Source organism: Artemia franciscana, chromosome 18 (genome assembly GCF_032884065.1).
Source record: "Artemia franciscana chromosome 18, ASM3288406v1, whole genome shotgun sequence".
Lineage (NCBI taxonomy): Eukaryota > Metazoa > Arthropoda > Branchiopoda > Anostraca > Artemiidae > Artemia > Artemia franciscana.
Genome location: NC_088880.1, coordinates 7714877 through 7736327, shown reverse-complemented (window position 1 = coordinate 7736327; position 21451 = coordinate 7714877). Strand labels below are relative to the sequence as shown.

The window sequence follows — 21451 nt, the reverse complement described above, 5'->3', positions numbered from 1 at the left end:
TTTCGTCATTTTTACAGGCTTTTAATTTCACACATGAGCCTTTTAAAACAAGTCAGATTTTTATATGATTCAGTTTTTTTTTCTTCAAAGCTAAGAGATAACATGAATGACTTCTGTATCAAAAATTTAGACAAAAGAGAAAAAAAAGAAGAAAGAAAGGAAAAAAGAAATTTTTTCTATAGAATCTTAGGAAAGTACTTTTTCTTTCTCTCTGTGGTTGAGGTATTTTAAAGATAAAAACGGCATTACTTAACAATTACAGAAAAATATTAAAGATTCAAATACGTATTTTGAAATAATAGATATAAGAATTTATAACATCATTGTGAAGCTTTAACTTTTTTTCAGTACTGATATTTAATATACACATTTCATAAGTCAAAATAGGATGGTTACATTCATAGGAGAGATTGAACACAAATTTTATTTTTTAAACTAGTACTCGTTTTAATAAATAGTTTTAAAACTATTTTTTATTTTACTGCCTAATTCTATTTAAAAACTGTAAAAATTTTACCTAATTACCTTTTTTATGTTCTTTGGTACAATTCCATCAAAGAAAACAGTATATCTATGGCAGAAAATTATCTGTGCCGCAAAACTGCTTGTTTTTACTTACTTATCCTCATGACTCAGCTTGACAACACTTATGAAACAGTGATTTGCCCTTAAAGACCCATAATTTTGAAAAAAAACCAAAGGAAAAATCTTTGGAAGCCCCGGTTTTCCGACTTGAATAGACATAAGATGGTTCCAGGGGGGTGAAAATGTTTTCATTTTGATATTCTTGGTACTTCAACTCAAATCAAAGGGTCATCAGTGCTGCAATAATATTTATTCTTTACACAATCATCCATACTTCCCAGTAAAATTAATTAGAGACTGACATGTACGCTAGGTTAGGTTCAAAGTTAGTTTCAGAAGAAACTGAGGAGTTTTTCAGGATTTTGCTTTGTAGTGAAAATTATGTTTAAAAGTTATTGTGTGTGTTTGTTTTAATCAAGTAAATCATCGAATTCTCTGTTTTTCTCCAATTACCTATTTACGTACTATTTTAATAATGGCGATATCTCCTCTAGTCACAGCTAGTTTTGAGCTAGTTTGAAATATCAAAAATCTGAGAGCAAAATTGTCTTACTGTTCGAGAATAGACTGTAAAAACGACGTTAAAGATTAACGTTCCTTTTCTAGCGCTCTACAGTCCGATAAATAAAATTGTATCAGCTTAATATTTTATAATTTTGATATTTAATTTATATTTTATCAAAAGATAAAATATAGAATATTTTTATATTGTATATGTAAATATACAATATTTTATATTGTATAAAATATGTGATATTTGATATTTTTATATTTATACAATATTTTATATTGTATCAGCTTAATATTATGTTTTATCAAAATTGTATCAGTTTAATCAGCTTAAAATTGTATCAGCTGATACAATAAAATTGTATTAGCTTAATATTTGCTTCGACTGTCAATGATAGTGAAAACAAACAGCTGGGATAGGGTAATTTTACTCACAATAAAATAGTATCAGCTTAATATTTTAGTATTTTGATATTTAATTTATATTTTATCAGAATATAAAATATAGAATATTTTTATATTGTATATGTAAATTTACAATATTTTATATTCTATAAAATATTTGATATTTTTATATTTGTACAATATTTTATATTGTATCAGCTTAATATTATATTTTATCAAAATTGTATCAGTTTAATCAGCTTAAAATTGTATCAGCCTATACAATAAAATTGTATTAGCTCAATATTTGCTTCGACTGTCAATGATAGTGAAAACATACAGCTGGGATAGGGTAATTTTACTCAGAATAAAATTGTATCAGCTCAATGTTTCATAATTTTGCTATTTAATTTATATTTTATCAAAAGATAAAATATAGAATATTTTTATATTGTATATGTAAATATACAATATTTTATATTGTATAAAATATTTGATATTTAATATATTTATATATATACAATATTTTATATTATATCAGCTTAATATTATATTTTATCAAAATTGTATCAGCTTAATCAGCTTAAAATTGTATCAGCTGATACAATAAAATTGTATTAGCTTAATATTTGTTTCGACTGTCAATGATAGTGAAAACATACAGCTGGGATAGGGTAATTTTACTCAGAATAAAATTGTATCAGCTCAATATTTCATAATTTTGATATTTAATTTATATTTTATCAAAAGATAAAATATTGAATATTTTTATATTGTATATGTAAATATACAATATTTTATACTGTATAAGAAATATTTGATATTTGATATTTTTATATATATACAATATTTTATATTGTATCAGCTTAATATTATATTTTATCAAAATTGTATCAGCTTAATCAGCTTAAATTGTATCAGCTGATACAATAAAATTGTATTAGCTCAATATTTGCTTCGACTGTCAATGATAGTGAAAACATACAGCTGGGATAGGGTAATTTTACTCAGAATAAAATTGTATCAGCTCAATATATCATAGTTTTGATATTTAATTTATTTTATCAAAAGATAAATATAAAATATTTTTATTTTGTATATGTAAATATACAATATTTTATATTGTATAAAATATTTGATATTTGATATTTTTATATATATACAATATTTTGTATTGTATCAGCTTAATATTATATTTTATCAAAATTGTATCAGCTTAATCAGCTTAAATTGTATCAGCTGATACAATAAAATTGTATTAGCTTAATATTTGTTTCGACTGTCAATAATAGTGAAAACAAACAACTTGTATAGGGTAATTTTACTCACTTAATAAGAGTTGATGCGTCGATTAGGCTGACACTATGGTTTCTGTTGCTGAGAAACAGTGTATTATACATATTCCCAACATAACCATTCGAAAGAGCGGAAAATATGATGCTAAATGGCAGAGGATCTCCGAAAGGCTGGTTATCTATGAAATAGGATAATTTTACTCCCAAGTAGCGATTTGCTTGAGCCTATAATCAGAATAAAAATGTTGAGCCTACAGATTTGCTTGAGTCTATAATCAGAATAAAAATAAACACCAACCTGGCAAAGATCGGAAAGATAATGGCTGAGCTCGTGCTGGTCTTGATACAATAACATTTTCTTCTTCTTCTTCATTTGTTTCGTCACTTTCATCATCAGTTGCTAATCCCAAAGCTGAGCATATTAGCTTGTATCTAATTGGAAGATTTCTGTAGTTTTGCAGGCAAGTGCTCCGTCTTAGGGTGAGCAGTGGTACATTTTCGGAGAGAACACCCGACGCCAAAATAAGGGTTAATATTACCAGAGCAGCCTCAGTTCGGTAAATAAGCATATCTGAAAGGAAATCATAAAGAAAATTAGTGTACCGTTAATTTTCAATTCTTCACTAGGAGGAAGGAGGATGTTGAGCAGCTGACATTTCAAACTTTTTTTCAGAGTTACCCACCCCCTCCCTTCTGGAATGATTCTAGCTCTCGCTCGAAAAAAATATCACGCTTGTTGATCTTAACAATAGTTTATTGAAAACTCTCATAATCATTTTAGCTAAATATTTATATTACGTATTATGAATTTTTATATACAATATGAAAATTATATAAAATATTATATAGTTATATAATTATATATTATATAATTATATAAAATAAAATATTATATAAAATTTTAGATACTGAAAACAAAAGATAAGCGGGAGGGGACTTGCGGTTCAACCCTCCTCACCCTAAAACCCCAAGTTTTCCACCTTTTCGGGTAAATTTATTCAAGCTATAAAATTAATTAATTATAAATATATTTCTGCTAATTGTGGATTTAACGCCAAATGAGGTATTAGAAAGGATTCTGAAACAATGTTTCTAATGTTGTTTTTGAAAGGAGTCGTAGATAGTGAAATAGTGAAAATAAAATTAGATTAATTTTCAGACTCTGAAGCCTGAGCATATATCTTTAATTTAAGCTGAAGTTAAAATATTTAAGCCATATTGATTTTTTTGTAAAAAAAAAAAAAAAAAAAGAATGGCCATTTCCTTAGAAAATCAGCGTTCTCTGTTAGATTTTTCTTTGTAAAAAGTTTCTTTGTACCAAAAGAGAGTTAGTAAACACTATTTTTAAGCCACGCCAATGGCGTTTACTTAAAAAATGCACTATTTCTGAAAAATCTCAACTATTCCAATAGTCAAATCTAATACATACAAAAAAAACTTGATATTGAAATTTTTGGTGGCGAAAACAAAAAGATAAGTTGGAGGGGACTTAGAGTTCAACCCTCCTCACCCTAAAAATCTCCAGTTTTCCAACTTTTCGGGTATATTTTTTCAAATTATTAAATTAAATTTCTTTTCTTATTGTTTGCCCCTTCCACCCCAAGAAATACCTTGGACCTAGGCTGTTCCAAATCATATGGACATTCACCCTTATTTAACTACCCTTATCGCAGGTATTTGAACATACTTATATCAATATTTTTCCCACCTCAAGCCATGTTTCTGCTTGCCATTTTGGAATAAAAAACGAGAAGTAAATTAACCAATGAAACTGCTTGGAACAGTTTGTTCACACTTTCATTGGTTATTTTACTTTTTATGTTGTCCGTGAAATTAGTATTGAAAACAAAGTTTTTTCTTGTGGAGATAAGGAGTGAAGTTGAAAAACAGGCAAAATTATTGCTTTGAAGACTACGTGAAAAACTAGTTCAAATAATTTCGCTCGTAATGTTCTCTAGTACTTCTAAATTTCTAAAGCTTACCCTTTACTGAAAACACAAAACCGAGCCAGAATACAGGACATTCTCTTAGGAGCATAAAATTCTATATATGACCTGTACAAAATAATCGACTAGATCATAATAGTCACCGGCCATGAAATCGATAACTCTTTTACATACAATCATAATATTCTGAACAACCAAGTAACATCAGCTTTCAGCAAAGCGTTGTTTCTGAATTCTACAAATATTGTAACATATCACTAGTCGGTTTATTTGAAATAATTTTGTACATATACCTTGAGTGCTATTTGGGGGCCGAATCGGGACAATAGTTTGCTAATTATGGGACTCACAGCCATTTAAAGTTGGGGTTTGCAGCTTACTAATTCTGGTATCAATCCAATTCGATTTTTTATTCACAGACAAAAACATAGCAACTGAATTACTTATAATCGCACCAAAAAGATATAAAACCACTTGCGATGGGGCGGCTACTTATATTTTTTTTAAACAAATAATTATCAAACTAACAAAAAATTAAATTAAATATATAAAAAACAAATAAATTACATAACGAAAATAAAGACTATAACCTATTTCTCATCAAAAATCCAACACAATAATAATCAGCCCTGGTTCCACTTCTACGGGGTACAGCAGAATTATCAGCATGACGAGTCTCGTCATGAAGCTATGACGAGTCTTGCAACTTTGCAGTGACCTATTGTCACTAAAATGGTCACGAAAAATCTCAGAATCTCCTACATTGGACACTTGTAATTCGTTGAAGGAAGTTGAAGTGTTGACGACACCTTCTACGTTGCGTCCAATAAGACGTATCGCTTTATTCTGAAGGATTTGAAGCCGTTTGAAATTCGTGTAACAATTGCTTGACCATAACATGCAATCCTAGGGAGATTCCATAAATTGAATTCCAGTTCTGACTTTTTTATTCAATTGCGCTCTGAGAGTTTGGGCGACAATTTCTTCTGCCTTTTTTGGTGGTTAAAGCAGCCATCTATACTTTGTACCATGCATAAATTAATGTTTTATGCTTATGTACCCCACTGGCTCTTGGTTCAGACTCTTAGGCTCTTACATTTCTGGCTCTTGGGAGGGGGAGGCTGGATAAAAACATTGCATCAACAATTTACTATCATGCTATCTACTGCATTACTTTATTAGTTTTATGAGAACCGAAAATATTAATCAGAATACTTGATTTCAGTTACCTTTAATTTTTTTGCGTACAGAAATTAAGAAGTTCCTCCCCGCCTGATTTACAGAGGTGCAACCCATTTACCAAAGTGTCTAGTAACTAAAGAGTTGGGGGTAAGTTGTAATCAGTATTGGGGCCCGATCAGGGTAACAAAGCATAGACTTTAGTTTTACCAAGAGATGCGAAACTTTGTCACGTAACAAAAGAGTTTAAGAACCATGTTGTAACCGATATCATTGACAATTTACACAGAAGAAATTCAATTATGTTCACGAAAGTAATAATAAAAAACATATTTTATTAGATTCAACACTTTTTTTTAGTTTTCACTTACAAACGCTGCTGGGAGGGAAGTACACAAGAGGTGGATGGTGATACTACAGTTTAAGGGCTTTGACCACGAAGATTACAATGGAACTCGTGCTATGCTTCCAAGCCTCTCCTCCCAAGAGATGGTACTAAATGGCCAGAGAAAGAAAGGAAAAAAAGATAATAAATGAAAACATATGGTTCTTGAGTCAGGTAGCGCTAGGGCGCTGCCTCTAATTTGACTATACTATTAGTCAAAGCATCTTTGTGCAAGGTCAAAACCTCGTTTCTTAAGTGTCAGCAGTTGGTATTTGGTTTTGGAACAGTAGCTGCTATTGGCAACTATACAGTTAGTATTTCTTTATAATTCTATATTCTGGTTATTAGAGCACTTATTTTTTTGCTAATTAATTTTATTTACCTTTATAAAAATTTGTTCAACTAATTTTTTATCTCCAGGAGTAAGTTAATATTCGGGTATGTAACAACAGATAAACAAACATTATTTGTTTTTGTAACAAAGATTTGTTTCTACAAAGATGTTGAGTAATAAAAAAAGATGTTGTGAAACAAAGATAATATGAATATTCCAGCTATGCAACAACAGATAAAATTTTATTCCAAGAAATGTTTATATTTTACCCCAAAGTAAATAAAACATATAAAATCATGAGAATACTTCACAATGTAATACCTTGCAGCATAAATTGCAAGTCAAGTTTTTAATTTGCTGATTAACCACCTGATCTTACTTTCATGATTGAGTAATGTTTTATTGCAGATCTAATTAATGTAACATCTATTTTAATCTTACCATTAACTTAAGATTTATCCGAACCAACATTACCTGACAGCAAAATAGTTTCAAGAAAGGAAAGATTTCCAACCTTGATAGAAAAACCAATATTTTCGACTACTCTGACTATGTAACCAATAATTGTTGTCAAAAAAACAATATTTCACAGCTAAAACTATTCAGAAAAATTGAAAACCAAATTTTTAGTTTTGAACATTGTGCATAAACGAACTAAAATTGTTATACGAACGAAGTAAAGATTGGTGTTATAACTAGTAAATACAACTAGTAGCAAGGTAGTAAGAATACTTAGTCAGCTGAATGTCACCTAAGGCTCAATTCCTGACATGATCTTAAGTCTCTTCCTCAAAAAGTATACCCCAGAGCTTGCAGGTCCTTTCACCTCTTGTTTAGGAAATGCTGTGAAGGATTTCTTTTTTTTCTTTTTTTCTCATTTTTCATTTTCATTTTTCTTTTTCTTTTCTTTTCTTTTTTTTCATTTCATTCTTCTTTCATTTCTTTTTTTTCATTTTCTTTTTTTGCAGCAGAATCATTTCTGAAACCAATTAATTACCAATTATTACCAATTATAACCAATTATTACCAATTAACTTCCTGTCTTACCTAGTAAAAGTCTATGTGAGTCTTATAAGTCTTTTAATCAGTACCTTGAGTCACTACGGTTTCACGGTACTCTGTTTCACGGGTATAATACTTTTCGTCTCTCCTTTAGCATAGCAAAGGCTTATGATCACTCATGCCACGAGGCCTTTTATGTAGAATAAGACCTTATTGTTTCTTTTGTCGGTTATTTCAGGCACTCATTGACTTTCTTTGTCAACGCTGATTACGAGCTTTTTGACTATTTTATATTAAAAAAAAACTTCAGTGTTAAAAAACTAAAAGAAAGAAATGATATTCACTTTCAACTTTAGTGTATACTCAAGACTGCAATAAAATATCTCATTTGAGTTCTGTTTTTATTAAAGTTTTATGAGAAGCATCATGACAACTTTTTGGCTGAACAATAAAGAGCTTTTTTAAACGATAAAAATGATAAAACCCAAAATTTTCTTGGATACTCGCAAACAAAGTAGACTCATTGTTTAGTTACATAATGAATTTTTTAAACATAATGAATTTTTTAAAGATTTTGGAAAATGGTCAAAATTGATGTTAATAAGAATTCTAGTGTTTTTAACGTAGATTATTTCCTTGTTACTTTAAGATTCTGAAGGATCTGCCGATTTTTCTAATAAGCAGGGTGAGTTTTCTATTTCTATGAATAGGAATAATTTATAAATCCCTAATTTCTATAAAGGAATAAAAAATACTGATTTTGACGTAAAAAATTTATCTTCTGAACATATTTTGTCCGTTGCTCTTTTGTTTTTTTCTTTTAATTCCCTATGTTTGTTCAACTTTTATCCCATATTCAATGGGTAGCTCCTCATAAACTAAAAATTCCAAGGTTGTATTCCTTGTCTAACTCGTTATTTCATATTCTGTTTTACATCTTCTGTCTACATTTTCACATTCCGTCGTCATCCGTTTTACATTTTACGTTTTACTATCTTTAAACCTATTTTACCCTAAAGTTTGCTTATTTCATTTAATTACATAATGAATCCTATGATGACCTTTATTTAAATGTCAATAAGAATGTGTTAGAAATGGAGTAGTCGTCACTTTAAAACTCTGGAAGATTCATCGACTCATCTGAAAAGGACAATGAGTCATCTTCCCTTCTTCTAACTGTCAAAACTGTTGATTTTTGGCGTGAGAAAAATTTATTTGCTTCAATTTATCTGTTTCTATTTTCCCATTTTTAACCCGTTATTTTCGCTCAAATTTAGTGATGTATTTATTATATAACTTCTCATGGACTATAGGCTACAGTCGGGGCTGTCTCCTATTTTCATCCCTTTATCTATATGCTACGTTTTATATGTTAGCCTTTTGCTACCGAGTTAAAACTTAGAAGTTTATGCGAAAAGTTATAAAACTTTTCGTGTACAAACTAGTGTCTTCGAATTTGTATGTTTGCTTTGTTTCCAAACAGAAATTGAAAGGGCTCTAGTACACCGAATTCCTGGAACTTTTCTGTGGAGCTCCATAGGCGTACATCGCGCAAAATTACAAAACTTATGCTTCGTCGTTTTTGCAGAAAATTAAAAGAACAAACTTTTCAGTTGAAAGTAAAGAGGTAAATTAAAAATTAAAACTAAAAGAATTTACTAATTAGATTGTGGGGCTCTGCCTTCTCAGTGCTCCCCCCGACACTCTTTACGCCAAAGTTTTACAATGCTTTAAAATGTTTCTTATTCTTTCTCCCGCTATCCTAGGATCATTTGTTTGACACGATCAAACAACAAAGAAACAAGGAACACCAAAAAAAAGAAACAAAGAACAGAAAAAAAACAACAAAGAAAACAAACAAATAAACACGCATCCATGATCTTTCTTCTCAAACATGAAATGCAAAATTTCACACTTTTTTACACGAGGCTTGAAACACCTGCATTAATGTTCTCTGATGTACTGAATTTAATGGTTTAATTTTCATCAAAATCACTTGTTTTTTTGGCAAGTCAAAAATTTTTTCAGAATTTACCCAATTTTCTAAAATAGGGCAGATTTTCTCAGGTTCCTAGTTATTGAATTCAGTGATTTTCATATATTTGGAATTGCCGTAAAATGTTGATGCTTTGGATTTATGCACTGATATCGAAACTCATTTTTTGGAGTTTCTGTTATTGTTAAGCCGAATCAATTCTTTGCTAATAAGTAATTACCACGATCTGTTGGATGTACTTCTTGCACACCTCGTTATGACAGGAACTGATATAAATCAAACAGCAAACAGCAAATCTGCTGTTTGCAAACAGCAACAGCAAATCAAAGTCTTTGAATGAATTCTTTGAGGCGAATTGCAATTGTTTTTATGCACCTTAGGTACCTCTTTAAATACAGCAGAACCTGAACTTATCAGAGGCAGCACAGTAAAGTTGTCAAACAGTTAGTGGTAACAAACTGTAGTAAGGAGCGACCCGGCTCAATAGTAACCGAAACTCTTAAAAAATAGAATTTTTATAACAATAGTTATATCAAAAGAATCGCATTTTGATGCTGATTTTAAATACATAAGTTCTGTTAAGTTTAGAGCTACTGATCAAAAGTTACGAGTTTTTTTTACTGTTTTTAAAAGTAGAGTTGAGAGAAAGAGTCAAACTTTAGCGTATAGAGCGGGGCATTGAGGAGGGAACAGCCCCTTTTATATACGGAGTAATTTCTGTTCGTTTTCAGTTTTAATATTGCTCCTTACTTTCAGTTAAAAAAACTTGTTTTTCTTATTTAATCTAAGGAAAGAGCAATGTGGGCACAATGTATTATTTATTTTTTTTTTATTTTCCCTTTTTCAGACCTGGGCACTTGCGTAAAGAAAGAGTTGCCATAGAAGCTATAAAAATTGACAGGGCTAGTGCCCTTTTTAATAGCATAAAATGACTGGAGGGCAACCTGGGCCCCTCTTATGCCGACCATTCCCCGAAATAGATCCAATCAAAATTTCGAGATAGCCATTTTGTTCACCGTTGTTAAAAGATCCAAAAATTATATCTTGATGGATGACAACCCCCACCCACTACAGCCCTCACAGGCAAGGGCTGTAAGTTAAGCCTTCGGGGCATATAACGTTTTCTACAGAAAGGGTGATCGAGAGAATTTCGGAGGGGGCTCATTGGATTGGTAATCAGGAATCCTAGTGCTCTTTTTAAGATTCAAAGTGATCGGATGGCGAATACCCCCCCACACCTCGTGTTTTCCCGAAATGCATCTGATAGAAGCTTTGAGATGGCTATTTGTTGTCGCAAAAACTTCAAAAAAGGCTCATTCGACTGAAAATTAAAGGGCTAGTGCCCTTTTCAATAGTCCAACGTGATTAGAGGACAACAAACCCCCTCCCCCACGTCCATCAATTCCCAAAATACATATAATCAAAATTCTGAGATAGCCATTTTTTCAGCATAGTCGAAGTTAAAGTAATTGTAATGGTAATATTAAAAGTATGCACGTAGTGCCTTCTGGCTAGTTCAAAATCCCCCATAAATTACCCTTAAAGGTCTAACTTAATAATATAAGTTGCTCTTCAGATAATACTTTGTCACCTTTTTGAAAGTCTACATGCTCATTGTTTGTTTTGCTTCAATATCCGCCTAAATATTCCTTAAAAGCTTCACCTTAATACCCTTAGCTTGCGCAGTAGCAATAGCTTTAGCACCATTAGTAGGATCATGCGCATAAAAACGCCTTTGGTTTCTTCAACATCCCCTTCAACTCACGCTGAAAGTTTAAGTTTAATTCCATCAACCGCTCCAGAAGCATTTCTGATGCGTCATTTTAACAACCTGTGTGGGCATAGTGTTTTTCGAATTTGTTCCATTTCTATATATTTAAAATTTTCGCCTTAATATCCTTAATTTTAATAGCAGTAGTGGTATTAATAGCCGTAGAATTCATAGTAGTAGCCTAAGCCTTAGTGGCAGTAATAGTAATAGAAGTAGTAATGATAGTAACAGCAGTAGTAGGATGAGCAGAAGTAGAATTCCATATTTGGCAAGCCAGAATCTTATACCTAGTAAGATTTGAGAACTATGGGGCTTGCTGACCTTCCTGACCTGCTTCAGGCTATACATTAATTTTTTTTCTCGATAGTGCCATCTCCTGTATTTCCATTGTTTGTTCTAATCTCGAAAATTTTGTTTTCTTCCTTTTTGCTACTACGGTTCTAACTTTGTAGCGAGTTAAAAGTTAAATATTCTCATTTCTTATAATTGTTAAATTAAAGATAAACCTTTTTTTTTTATTAATTTTCATTATATTTTTAATTTATTAAAACTAATATTTTAAACTAAGAGTACATTATCTTTACTGGTAAAAATGACAAAAATTCTTCTAGAATGCACTAAAGAACATTTTTCTTTCTCAAGCACACAAGCAAAAATCAAGAGACTTTGGAGCTTTTTCCATTTCCAATAACATTCTCCACTTTTTTTACCCGACTAGATTGGCTTTTGATAGGTTCAGTTATTGCTATTCATAAATTGAAATAATATTCATATGAAGGAAGTTTCCCAGTTATATTGGCCATTATAAGGTGGGAATGTAATATCTTTACTTGGAAAGAAACAGCCACCCAAAGCACCAGAAGAATCAAAAGGCACATTTAGGCTAACTTTGTCTAATGTAATGTGAGATTTCTTTCAAATGCACGTGGAAGCGGTGAGGGAGAGGAGGCTAATCTAGAGCCACAATTACTTAGAAGAACGTTTTTTTTTTTTTACTAAGCACTTTCCTAATTTTTTTAAAGAAAAATAGCTCAATTGGGCTGAGCTTTTTTGCCTTACAATTGAAACCAAATAATTTTGCGTTTTTTTCAATCATTAGGTTTCAATACCTTCCAGAACTCGTGTTGAAAGATTTACGATCTTTCCTGTGAAGTTTACAATGTAACAGTGAAGTCCAATATCCAACTAAGAAAATTAGATTTTTCACAGAGGGCTCAAAATCTTCACTATTTAAGGATTTTAAAGTTTTGGGTATATTTAACGAAGGAAGAAGACGAGCATCCACATTTTAAGGCACATCAACATAGAGCCCCAGCCCCAGAAAAATGTGCCCTAAAATCACTGATATGTTTGATCAAGCTTCTAAATTCGTTCTAAATTCAACTTTTCACGTTTTGGAGAAAAACAACAGCCAATCTTCCAGTAATATGATTGCTATTACGTTAGGAAATTTTAAAACAGAAGCTTTGAAAGCAGCATAAGCGATAATCTTCATACCAGAGCTATAATCTTCAGAACTTTTTTTTAAAGTCACAATCAAGCTTTTGAAGAACTTTATTTTATTTTACTTTATTTTAACTTTATTTTTTTTTAAAATAAATTTAACTTTATTTTAAATTTATTTTAAATTTATTTTATTTTAAATTTAACTTAAAATAATTTTTAACTTTATTTTAAGTTATTATTTGTTTCAACATGCTGTCAATTCAATACCGAGATAGTTCAAACTAGATATTTGAAGCAACTTTTCCAAGTTTGGGTGAGTATCTGGTCTGCATTTTTCTATTTTAGTAAAACTGACTTTTTGTAGTTTGGCTTAGTTTTGTTTCTATCGAAAACAGTTTCAAGAAATGTCACTGGGGAACGCCTTGTTGATGTCACAGTTTGATACCCAGTTAAATCATTTTCTTATAGACAGTTTAACTAGAACGAATTAAATAGAAAACTAATTAAATTAAAATCAAAAATTGGATTCATTTAATTTATTGTTGAAAAGAAATTATTTTGTTAATTAAATAATATGCTTTGAGGTATTTCTTTTTCAGCTTCTTCTTCTGCTGTTTACAATGTTCCGCAATTACAATGTCTTACAATAATAAAGATCGTAGTCTTTCAATAATAAAGATCGTAGTCTTTCTCACTCCTCCTTATCAGTCCTTTACATTAACTGTTTCCTGTTCAAAGCCTGAGTTTCATAGGCTAAGATAGTAAATAGAAAACAAAAACGTCAAAATGTCCCTGGACGGTACGCATAGTGATAACTAGGCTGAAAAATATTACCAGTCTAGCGAGTATAACACAACCCTGAATTTTTGGCAGGATATTTTATGTCAAATTTACTAACCATGGTAATATTATTAGTGAAGTAGATGGCTTCAGAGAAGATGTCAAAAGCGGATTAGCTATTGAGCTGGGTGCTTTTTATCACAGAGAAAAAAAGTTTAGAAGAATAGAAAGATTTGTCTGAAAAGCAAGATCAGTTAGTTGGGAGCCAACGTAACGACAGTTGCCAAATATATAGAGCTAAAGGATATCAATCATCTGACCGTTTATCAATCAAAAATGTGCACAAAAAATGTGGCTTAAAACCACTTCCTTGGTTTAAAATGAAAGGAATGATAAGATGGCTAGGCCATAATTTTACGGTCGATGGATGCTAAATTGTCAACATAGTGCTTTTTGCTGTCCATCCGGGGCCAAGCAAAAAATAGATTGTCCCTGAAGTAGTTGGAGAGAAGTTAAAGTAAGGATCTAAAGGAGACTAAGCTTCACAGGAAGGGTAAGGAGTGGAGCTTTTAATATGTTGTATTAGAGGGAGAGTGAGTTGCCCGCCTTAGGCGGCAGGTTATTGTAATAAGTTGTTAAGATAAGATAAGATAAGATAAGATTTATTCATCACGAAACACACATACAATATTACATTTTACTATTTCCCCAAAGGCTCTTTGGCCTGTAAAAAAGGGGAAAATGAACGAGCCACTTACTCAGAGAAGAAAAAAAATAATCACTTACTCACAGAGAGAAGAGCAAAAAGGAGAAGAGAGGAAAGTATAAATAAAATGAAAAACTATAGAAAACAAAACTAAATAGACTAATAGATTGAACAGACTAAATTAATTAAGTAGATCTGTAGATAAAATAGACTCCAATGAAATAATCAGGAAATATATATGCATACATACACGCATATACACATATAAAAAGAGATAAAATAATTTCTAAGAAGCCAATGAATTTTTAATAATTTTTTTGAACAAACCGAATGAGTGGCACCTTCGAGCTGATTCGGGCAACTTATTCCATACAATGTAACTCGCAATTAAAGGATTAAAGTCTGACCTTACACAAGGAGTAAAAGGAACTTGAATATGATTTTCGGTATTGCGAAGATTATAATTATTCTGATCAGAGGTGAAAGATGGCTGAACACTTAGGGGACGGGGGAGGTCACCATGAAGCTGAGAAAAAGTAAAACATGCACACGAAAGAATATACAGTGATTCGAGATCAAGTAATGGGATAACTCTTGAACGGTTAGTTTCCTTAATGAGGTTTCCAGCTTTATTATAAACCTTAGAAAGTGGTTTTAACAGTGAAGGAAAGGTTGACATCCATACTATTGGACAGTAGGAAACGTAAGATCGGATCAAGGAGTGAAAAAGGATTTCCAAAATTGATCCAGGGAAAATATGTTTGAGTTTCCTTAAAATACCGAGACTCCTGCATATCTTCATTTTAATCAAATCAATGTGACGCTTGAAAGACAAATTTTCATCAACAAGAATGCCCAAAAAACGAACATATCGATCTTTAGATCTGTGAATTATCCCATTTGGCTGATGAATTTCTGATAACTTGGGATAAATCTGAGAAACATGCGAAAATATCAAAAAATTGGATTTTGAATAATTTAGGGTAAGAAAATTAGCATCAAGCCATGAAATTACTCTCTCAAACAAGTATTCCAAGTTTAATCGAAGCTCGGATTCACAGTTCCCCGAAGTGCCGAGTGTGCTATCATCAGCAAAACAAACAAGGACATCAGAAGATGGTGAACTATAGCTGGCACTATGGGCAAGGGAAGGTTTAGGATGACAGAGTCTACAGCAATGAATAGGTTTCTGCTTTTTTACTGCGTAAAAAAGATCATTTATATAAATCAAAAATAGCACTGGCCCTAAAACTGATCCCTGAGGGACGCCAAAATTCACTTGTGATTGACAGAAATTAAATTGTGGATTGACAGAAATTAACCTATCATTCAAATAAGATTGAAACCAAGAAAATACATTACCCCTAATGCCAAAATGAGACATCTTCGATAGAAGAATTTCATGGGTTAAGGAATCGAATGCCTTGCGAATATCCAGGAATATAGAAGCCGGAATTAATCCCGAATCCAATTCAGAATGTATAAAATTCAAAAGGGTCATACAGGCATGCTCAGTGGAGTGCTTCATTCGGAAACCAAATTGAAAATCATGAAGAAACTCTTTAGATTTTAGAAATTTAAGCAGACGAGAAAGCATAGCCTTTTCGAAGATTTTAATAAATACTGATAAAATTGAAATTGGTCGATAATTTGCTGGATCATTTCTTGGTCCACCTTTATACAGAACAATAATCCGAGCACGCTTGAGAGGATCTGGAAAAACCCCATATTTAAATGAAAGATTAACAAGTTTTGTAAGAGGCACAACTATTGAAGGAAGAATAGATTTAACTACCTTAGTAGGAATAGAATCTGGCCCAGATGAAGATGAGTTAGCAGGTTCAATTCTCCTCTTTTTTCTTTCCTGTATCCTGTAGTTTATTAATTTTATGTACCACACTGCCTTTCGAAACTGCTTTTATTGGTTTCAAGTTAGATCGGGAGACAAGAGAGGTTTATTTTCTGACTCAGTTAATGCAAAAATTGCAATTAGCAGATGGCTAGTAATTTTTTAAAGTAAATTTGAACGACATACTGTTGTCAAACAGACGTGCAAACTCTGTGACTCCAGAATAACAGACTTTAATGATCCATGCTCTACGGCAAAAATAATCCTGTAATATTGACAATTTTTCAGATAGAAACTAAATTAATCTTGAAAATTAAATCACATAAACTTATACATTGTAGGGGCTGAACCTTAAACAGGAATTGGTCAACCACAAAGGCGATTATATTAAAGACAAAAGTAGTCAAAGAATTTCCTTAGACGGCTTTCTAGTCATTTTAGAGGGATTAATAATTCCGTATGGGTAGAAATACGAAACAAATCTTTGGATTTATTTCATGAATTTCGAACTTCCTAGCATCTTCGAGCATCTAGCATTCATTCAATGCAGTCGCATTTCGCTAGCTCTGACACTTAGTGACGTGTGATTATTGGCACGAGTATTTCGCACCTAGCATTCATTCAATGCAGTCGCATTTCATATCTAGCATTCATTCAGTGCAGTCGCATTTTGCTATCTCTGATAATTAGTGATGTGTGATTATTGGCACGAGTATTTTGGATGCTCGGATATTTGGATATGTTTTAAGAATATGGTGAAGAAATCAGTTAGCAGGTCTTGCGTTTCACTGTCAAACGGCCTCCTGTCAAACGGTGATTGCCACTGCTGACGTGGGCCTGCCCCACTAACAGGTACGAGTTTTTCGGCAACTGTTGTAAATTAATTTTGATAAATTTGAGCTACAGGTAATGTTTAAATTTAGTATTCATGATCAGGCTCTAGCAAAGTTTCAAGGATTCCCCGATTGGCCAGTTCGTATTATTGAGGTTTTGGATCCAAAGACTGCGAACTCAAAGTCAAAAGTCTTTAAGTATCTGTTGTTTTGCTACGGGTCACATGAAACGCAGTTTGTTCTCGAGTCACAGCTTATGCAGTTTGAGGCAAATAAGGCTGAAGCTATGAAATCTACTAGCAAGGGTGTAAAGTGAGCATTTGAGGATTTTATTCATCAACCGAACATTTATATAGAACTTTACAAAGAGAAGCTAAAAACTCAAATTCCAATTCCTGGGCAACAAACTGTAGCGGGATCGTCGGCTATTATTACTCGCATTTCCACGACAGAACAGGAAATCCAAAGTGTAATGGAAAATCTTGCTTAAAAAAAATAGACGAAAAGCTGGATGAAAAACTAGTGGCTACCGCTGCTGGTAGGCAGTCTCTATCCAGTGACACTTTGAATGCCATTAAATAAAAAAAAAAAGTTTTTTTAAATGAATGTAAGAAGCGATATTAAAACTTAAAACGAACAGAAATTACTCCGTATATGAAAGGGGCTTTTCCTCCTCAACGCCCCACTCTTTACGCTAAATTTTGACTCTTTCTCTTAACTCTATTTCATAAACAGTAAAAAACTTTATCGTAAAAAGCGGGGCGTTGAGGAGGAAAGCCCCTTTCATAAACGGAGTAATTTCTGTTAGTTTTAAGTTTTAATGTCGCTTCTTACTTTCATTTAAAAAAAACTTGTTTTTTTATTTAATTTCTGGACGTTTTTTAATTAATGCATGTTTTGATCTTGGCTCTCCACACATAAATAATTAAAACGAAATTTGTATATATTTTTTTTTTTTTTTTTTGGCTAAATGGCTTTCTCATAGTTTTAATCGGAAAATTTGAAGAAAAAAGGAGAGAGGGAGGAAGCCTAGTTGCCCTCCAATTTTTTGATTACTTAAAAAGGCAACTAGAACTTTTAATTTTTTTACGAACATTTTCATTAGTAAAAATATACGTAATTTACGAATTAACTTACGTAACAAACTTCTATGCTCGTTATTCCGTATATGAGGGAGTTCACCACTCATCGATACCTCGCTCTTTACACTAAAGCTTAAATTCTGTCCCAATTCCTTAAGAATGACCCTTGAATAACAAAGGCCGTAGAATAAATAGTTGAAATTACTAAAAAATACTTTAGCGTGAAGAGCGAGGTATTACGAGGAGGTAAACCCCTCATATGCGCAATAATTTCTGTTTGTTTTAAGTTTTAATGCTGCTCCTCACTTTCAGTAGAAAAAAACTTTTCATATTTATTTTTTCATTGTTTTTTTTTAAATAATGCTTAAAATCCTGCGCCCCCTTCATTGAAAGTCTCTTCCACCATGAGAAGTTTTTCCATGGAAAGATCCTCCCATGCAACCCCCCATCTCAACTCTCCCTCCCAAACCAAAAAAAAACCTCAAAACGTCCGTACACTTCCCAGTAACCATTACTATACGTAAACACAGGTCAAAGTTTGTAACTTGCAACCCCTTGCACGGGGACTTTGGGGGAGTACGTCGTCCCCAAAGACACAGTTATTAGGTTTTTCGACTATTGTGAATAAAATGGCTATCTCAGAATTTTGATCCGGTGACTTTGGGGAAAAAAGGAGCGTGGAAGGGGGCCTAGGTGACCTCCAAATTTTTTGGTCACTTAAAAAGGGCACTAGAACTTTTAATTTCCGTTAGAATGAGACCTCTTGCGACATTCTAGGATCACTGGGTCGATATGATCACCCCTGGGAAAAAAACAACAACAAAAACAAAAAATAAACACGCATCCGTGATTTGTCTTCTGGATAAAAATGCGAAATTCCCCATTTTTATAGATAGGAGCTTGAAACTTATACAATAAGGCTCTCTGATACGCTGAATCTGATGGTGTGATTTTCGTTAAGATTGTATTACTTTTAGGGGATGTTTTCTCCTATTTTCTAAAATGAGGCAAATTTTCTCAGGCTCGTAACTTTTGATAGGTATGATTAATCTGTATGAAAGTTATATATTTAAAATCAGCATTAAAATGCAACTTTTTATGTAACTATTGGTATCAAAATTCCATTTTTTTCTAGTTTCGGTTACTATTGAGCCGGGTCGCTCCTTGCTACAGTTCATTACCACGAACTGTTTGATAAAAGCTCAGAGTTCAACTATCGTCAGTGAGGTTTATTCAGCATTGGTTGTTGGGTTGAACCGAAATTCCTAGCCCTCAGTAACGAGCTAAAATTTCTAAGAAATCAAATAATATTTCTTGAGGAGAGAGTTAAGAATGCAGAGCAGAAACTAGATTTGTATGATCAGGACTTAAGGCTAGACAGTCTTCTTTTGAACAGTATCAAACAGCCTCCAAGTTGTGACTTAAAGTCTGTAGTCGGGGGTGTGATTCGCAATAAAATGGAAATATCTGGATTATTTGATGGTGATATTGTGGAAGTGAGAAGATTTATACTAAACAGCTCTACAACTCGTCAAGATGACATAGCTCCGGTCCTAGTCAAATTCAGGTCGAAAGAAATGGCCCAGAAAGTTTTTAAGCCTAAGTCGAAGCTGGTGCGCACTGGTATATTTGTATCAGAAAACTTAACAAAGCAGAGACGGGACATTCTGAACCAGGCACGTGAAAACTACGGTTAAAAACAAGTGTGGTCTGATCAAGGTTGCGTTTATATACGCCTTGCGAGTGATGCTTTCCCCCGTCGCTTATGGTCGTTGCAAGATGTCGCTTAGATTATGTTTATTTATTTTTTATTTTTAGTTTTTTTTATGTATTATTATTTTTATTTATTTTTATTACTATTATTTTTTTCCAAAAGGAATCAGTACAGTTTATATTGTTCTTATTTCTTGATAATTAGTTTTGCCATTACACCAGAAGGATCGGTTAGATGAATTAGAAAATAATGCTTTAGATGTTAATGGTATTGAGCGTTCATCTTTTTGATTTTATGTCCATCACCAGAGGATCCGGTATGTTGCGCGCTTTTCACTATGTCTCATGCTTTTGGATACTATTTGGCAAGTAATTTAATAGCAAATTATCTTGTTAAGTAATTTTCTTGATATGTCTGATAGACTGAAACGGTTTGAGGATAGACTTGAAACGGTTTGACTGAAACGATCCTATTGTGAAGTTACAAAATAAACCAATGAGAATTCTTAAGATGTTAATTTATTCCCCAGTTTCACTTCCCGGTAAATCTCCAACTAAGAGTCTTTACAGTTATTTTAATATCATTCTGGTTAGACAAATTTTAGCTTTTCAATGTATACTTTTCCGTGTCCGTTATCTAAAGGATCTGCAACCAGATTGTTCTAAATCATTTTTTCCAGGCCCTCCCTCAGTCCGACCATATAATCCTCGGTGTCCTTTGAGTAAGCTTCCTGTGCCTTTCATTTTCTCTGAACGGTCTAGATTTTCACCTAAAAATTCTATTACAAATTATTGGAACACATATGAATCTTTTTTTTGGTCAGAGTCTATCGCTATTAACATTAAAAACTAAAATCAAAGCTCTGTTAATTAGTAAATATTAATTTATGAGTAGCTCCCGGCCCTTCAGCTATCAGATAAATATTAACAATAATTTTAATAAATGTTTTTCGACATTTATTTTTGGTGTGAGATCGAGTGAGAAATGTGATGACATCCGATTCTTCTGGGTTTGTTTGTTTATAATGTTTATATTGTCGCCCGGCTTTCGAGCTAGGCTCCCTTTTTTATTATGTGAATAGTTTTAAACATTTATAGTTAAAGAATAACAAAGAACCTAAGGAAATCAGCTTTCTCTGCCCATTTTCTGAGGAGTGTCTTTTATAGGTGAACTAATATTTTCGTATTGTATCCCAGGTCATTGTCTGAATGCTGGACCAGAAACGTGAGTGCTGGATCCACTTAAGGGGATTTAAAGGCAAAAACCGTGTATATTTATGAGAGATGGCGTCTAACACCTTATTTCCCTTGCAACCTCCTAGATTTTTTTTATGCAAAGTTTAAAGACATAAATAATATTTCGTCTTTAAATATTAAATATTAGTATTCAAATTATTAAAATTATTATATTATTCAAATTATTAAAAAAATCAAAAATTATTATATTTAAATTATTAAATTATTAAATATTAATAAAATAGTAATATTAAATATTAATATTAACTTTAAATATTCGTCTTTTAATAATTCGCCAACATTTTTTTTTGTCATCGTTTCACATTTTTTGGGGAGGGGGACTCGAGACTGGTCTTAGCATTTCGAATGTTTTCGTCTGAATTTGTCTTTTTGGTTCAAACCTTTTTTTTTGGCAGTTG

The 21451-nt window shown here is 32.2% G+C and overlaps 1 protein-coding gene across 1 annotated transcript in view; it reads right to left on the bottom strand.

The window, feature by feature from the left end:
- LOC136038558 (uncharacterized) overlaps positions 1–16454 on the bottom strand; it is a 19251-nt gene extending 2797 nt beyond the window's left edge. The window contains exons 1-2 of the mRNA XM_065721728.1: positions 16355–16454; positions 3073–3345 (exon numbers count right to left, since the gene is read on the bottom strand). Coding sequence (XP_065577800.1) covers positions 3073–3343 — 271 coding nt within the window. The 5' untranslated portion in view covers positions 3344–3345; positions 16355–16454. The remainder of the gene's footprint in view (positions 1–3072; positions 3346–16354) is intronic.
- Between the last annotated feature and the right edge of the window lie 4997 nt (positions 16455–21451).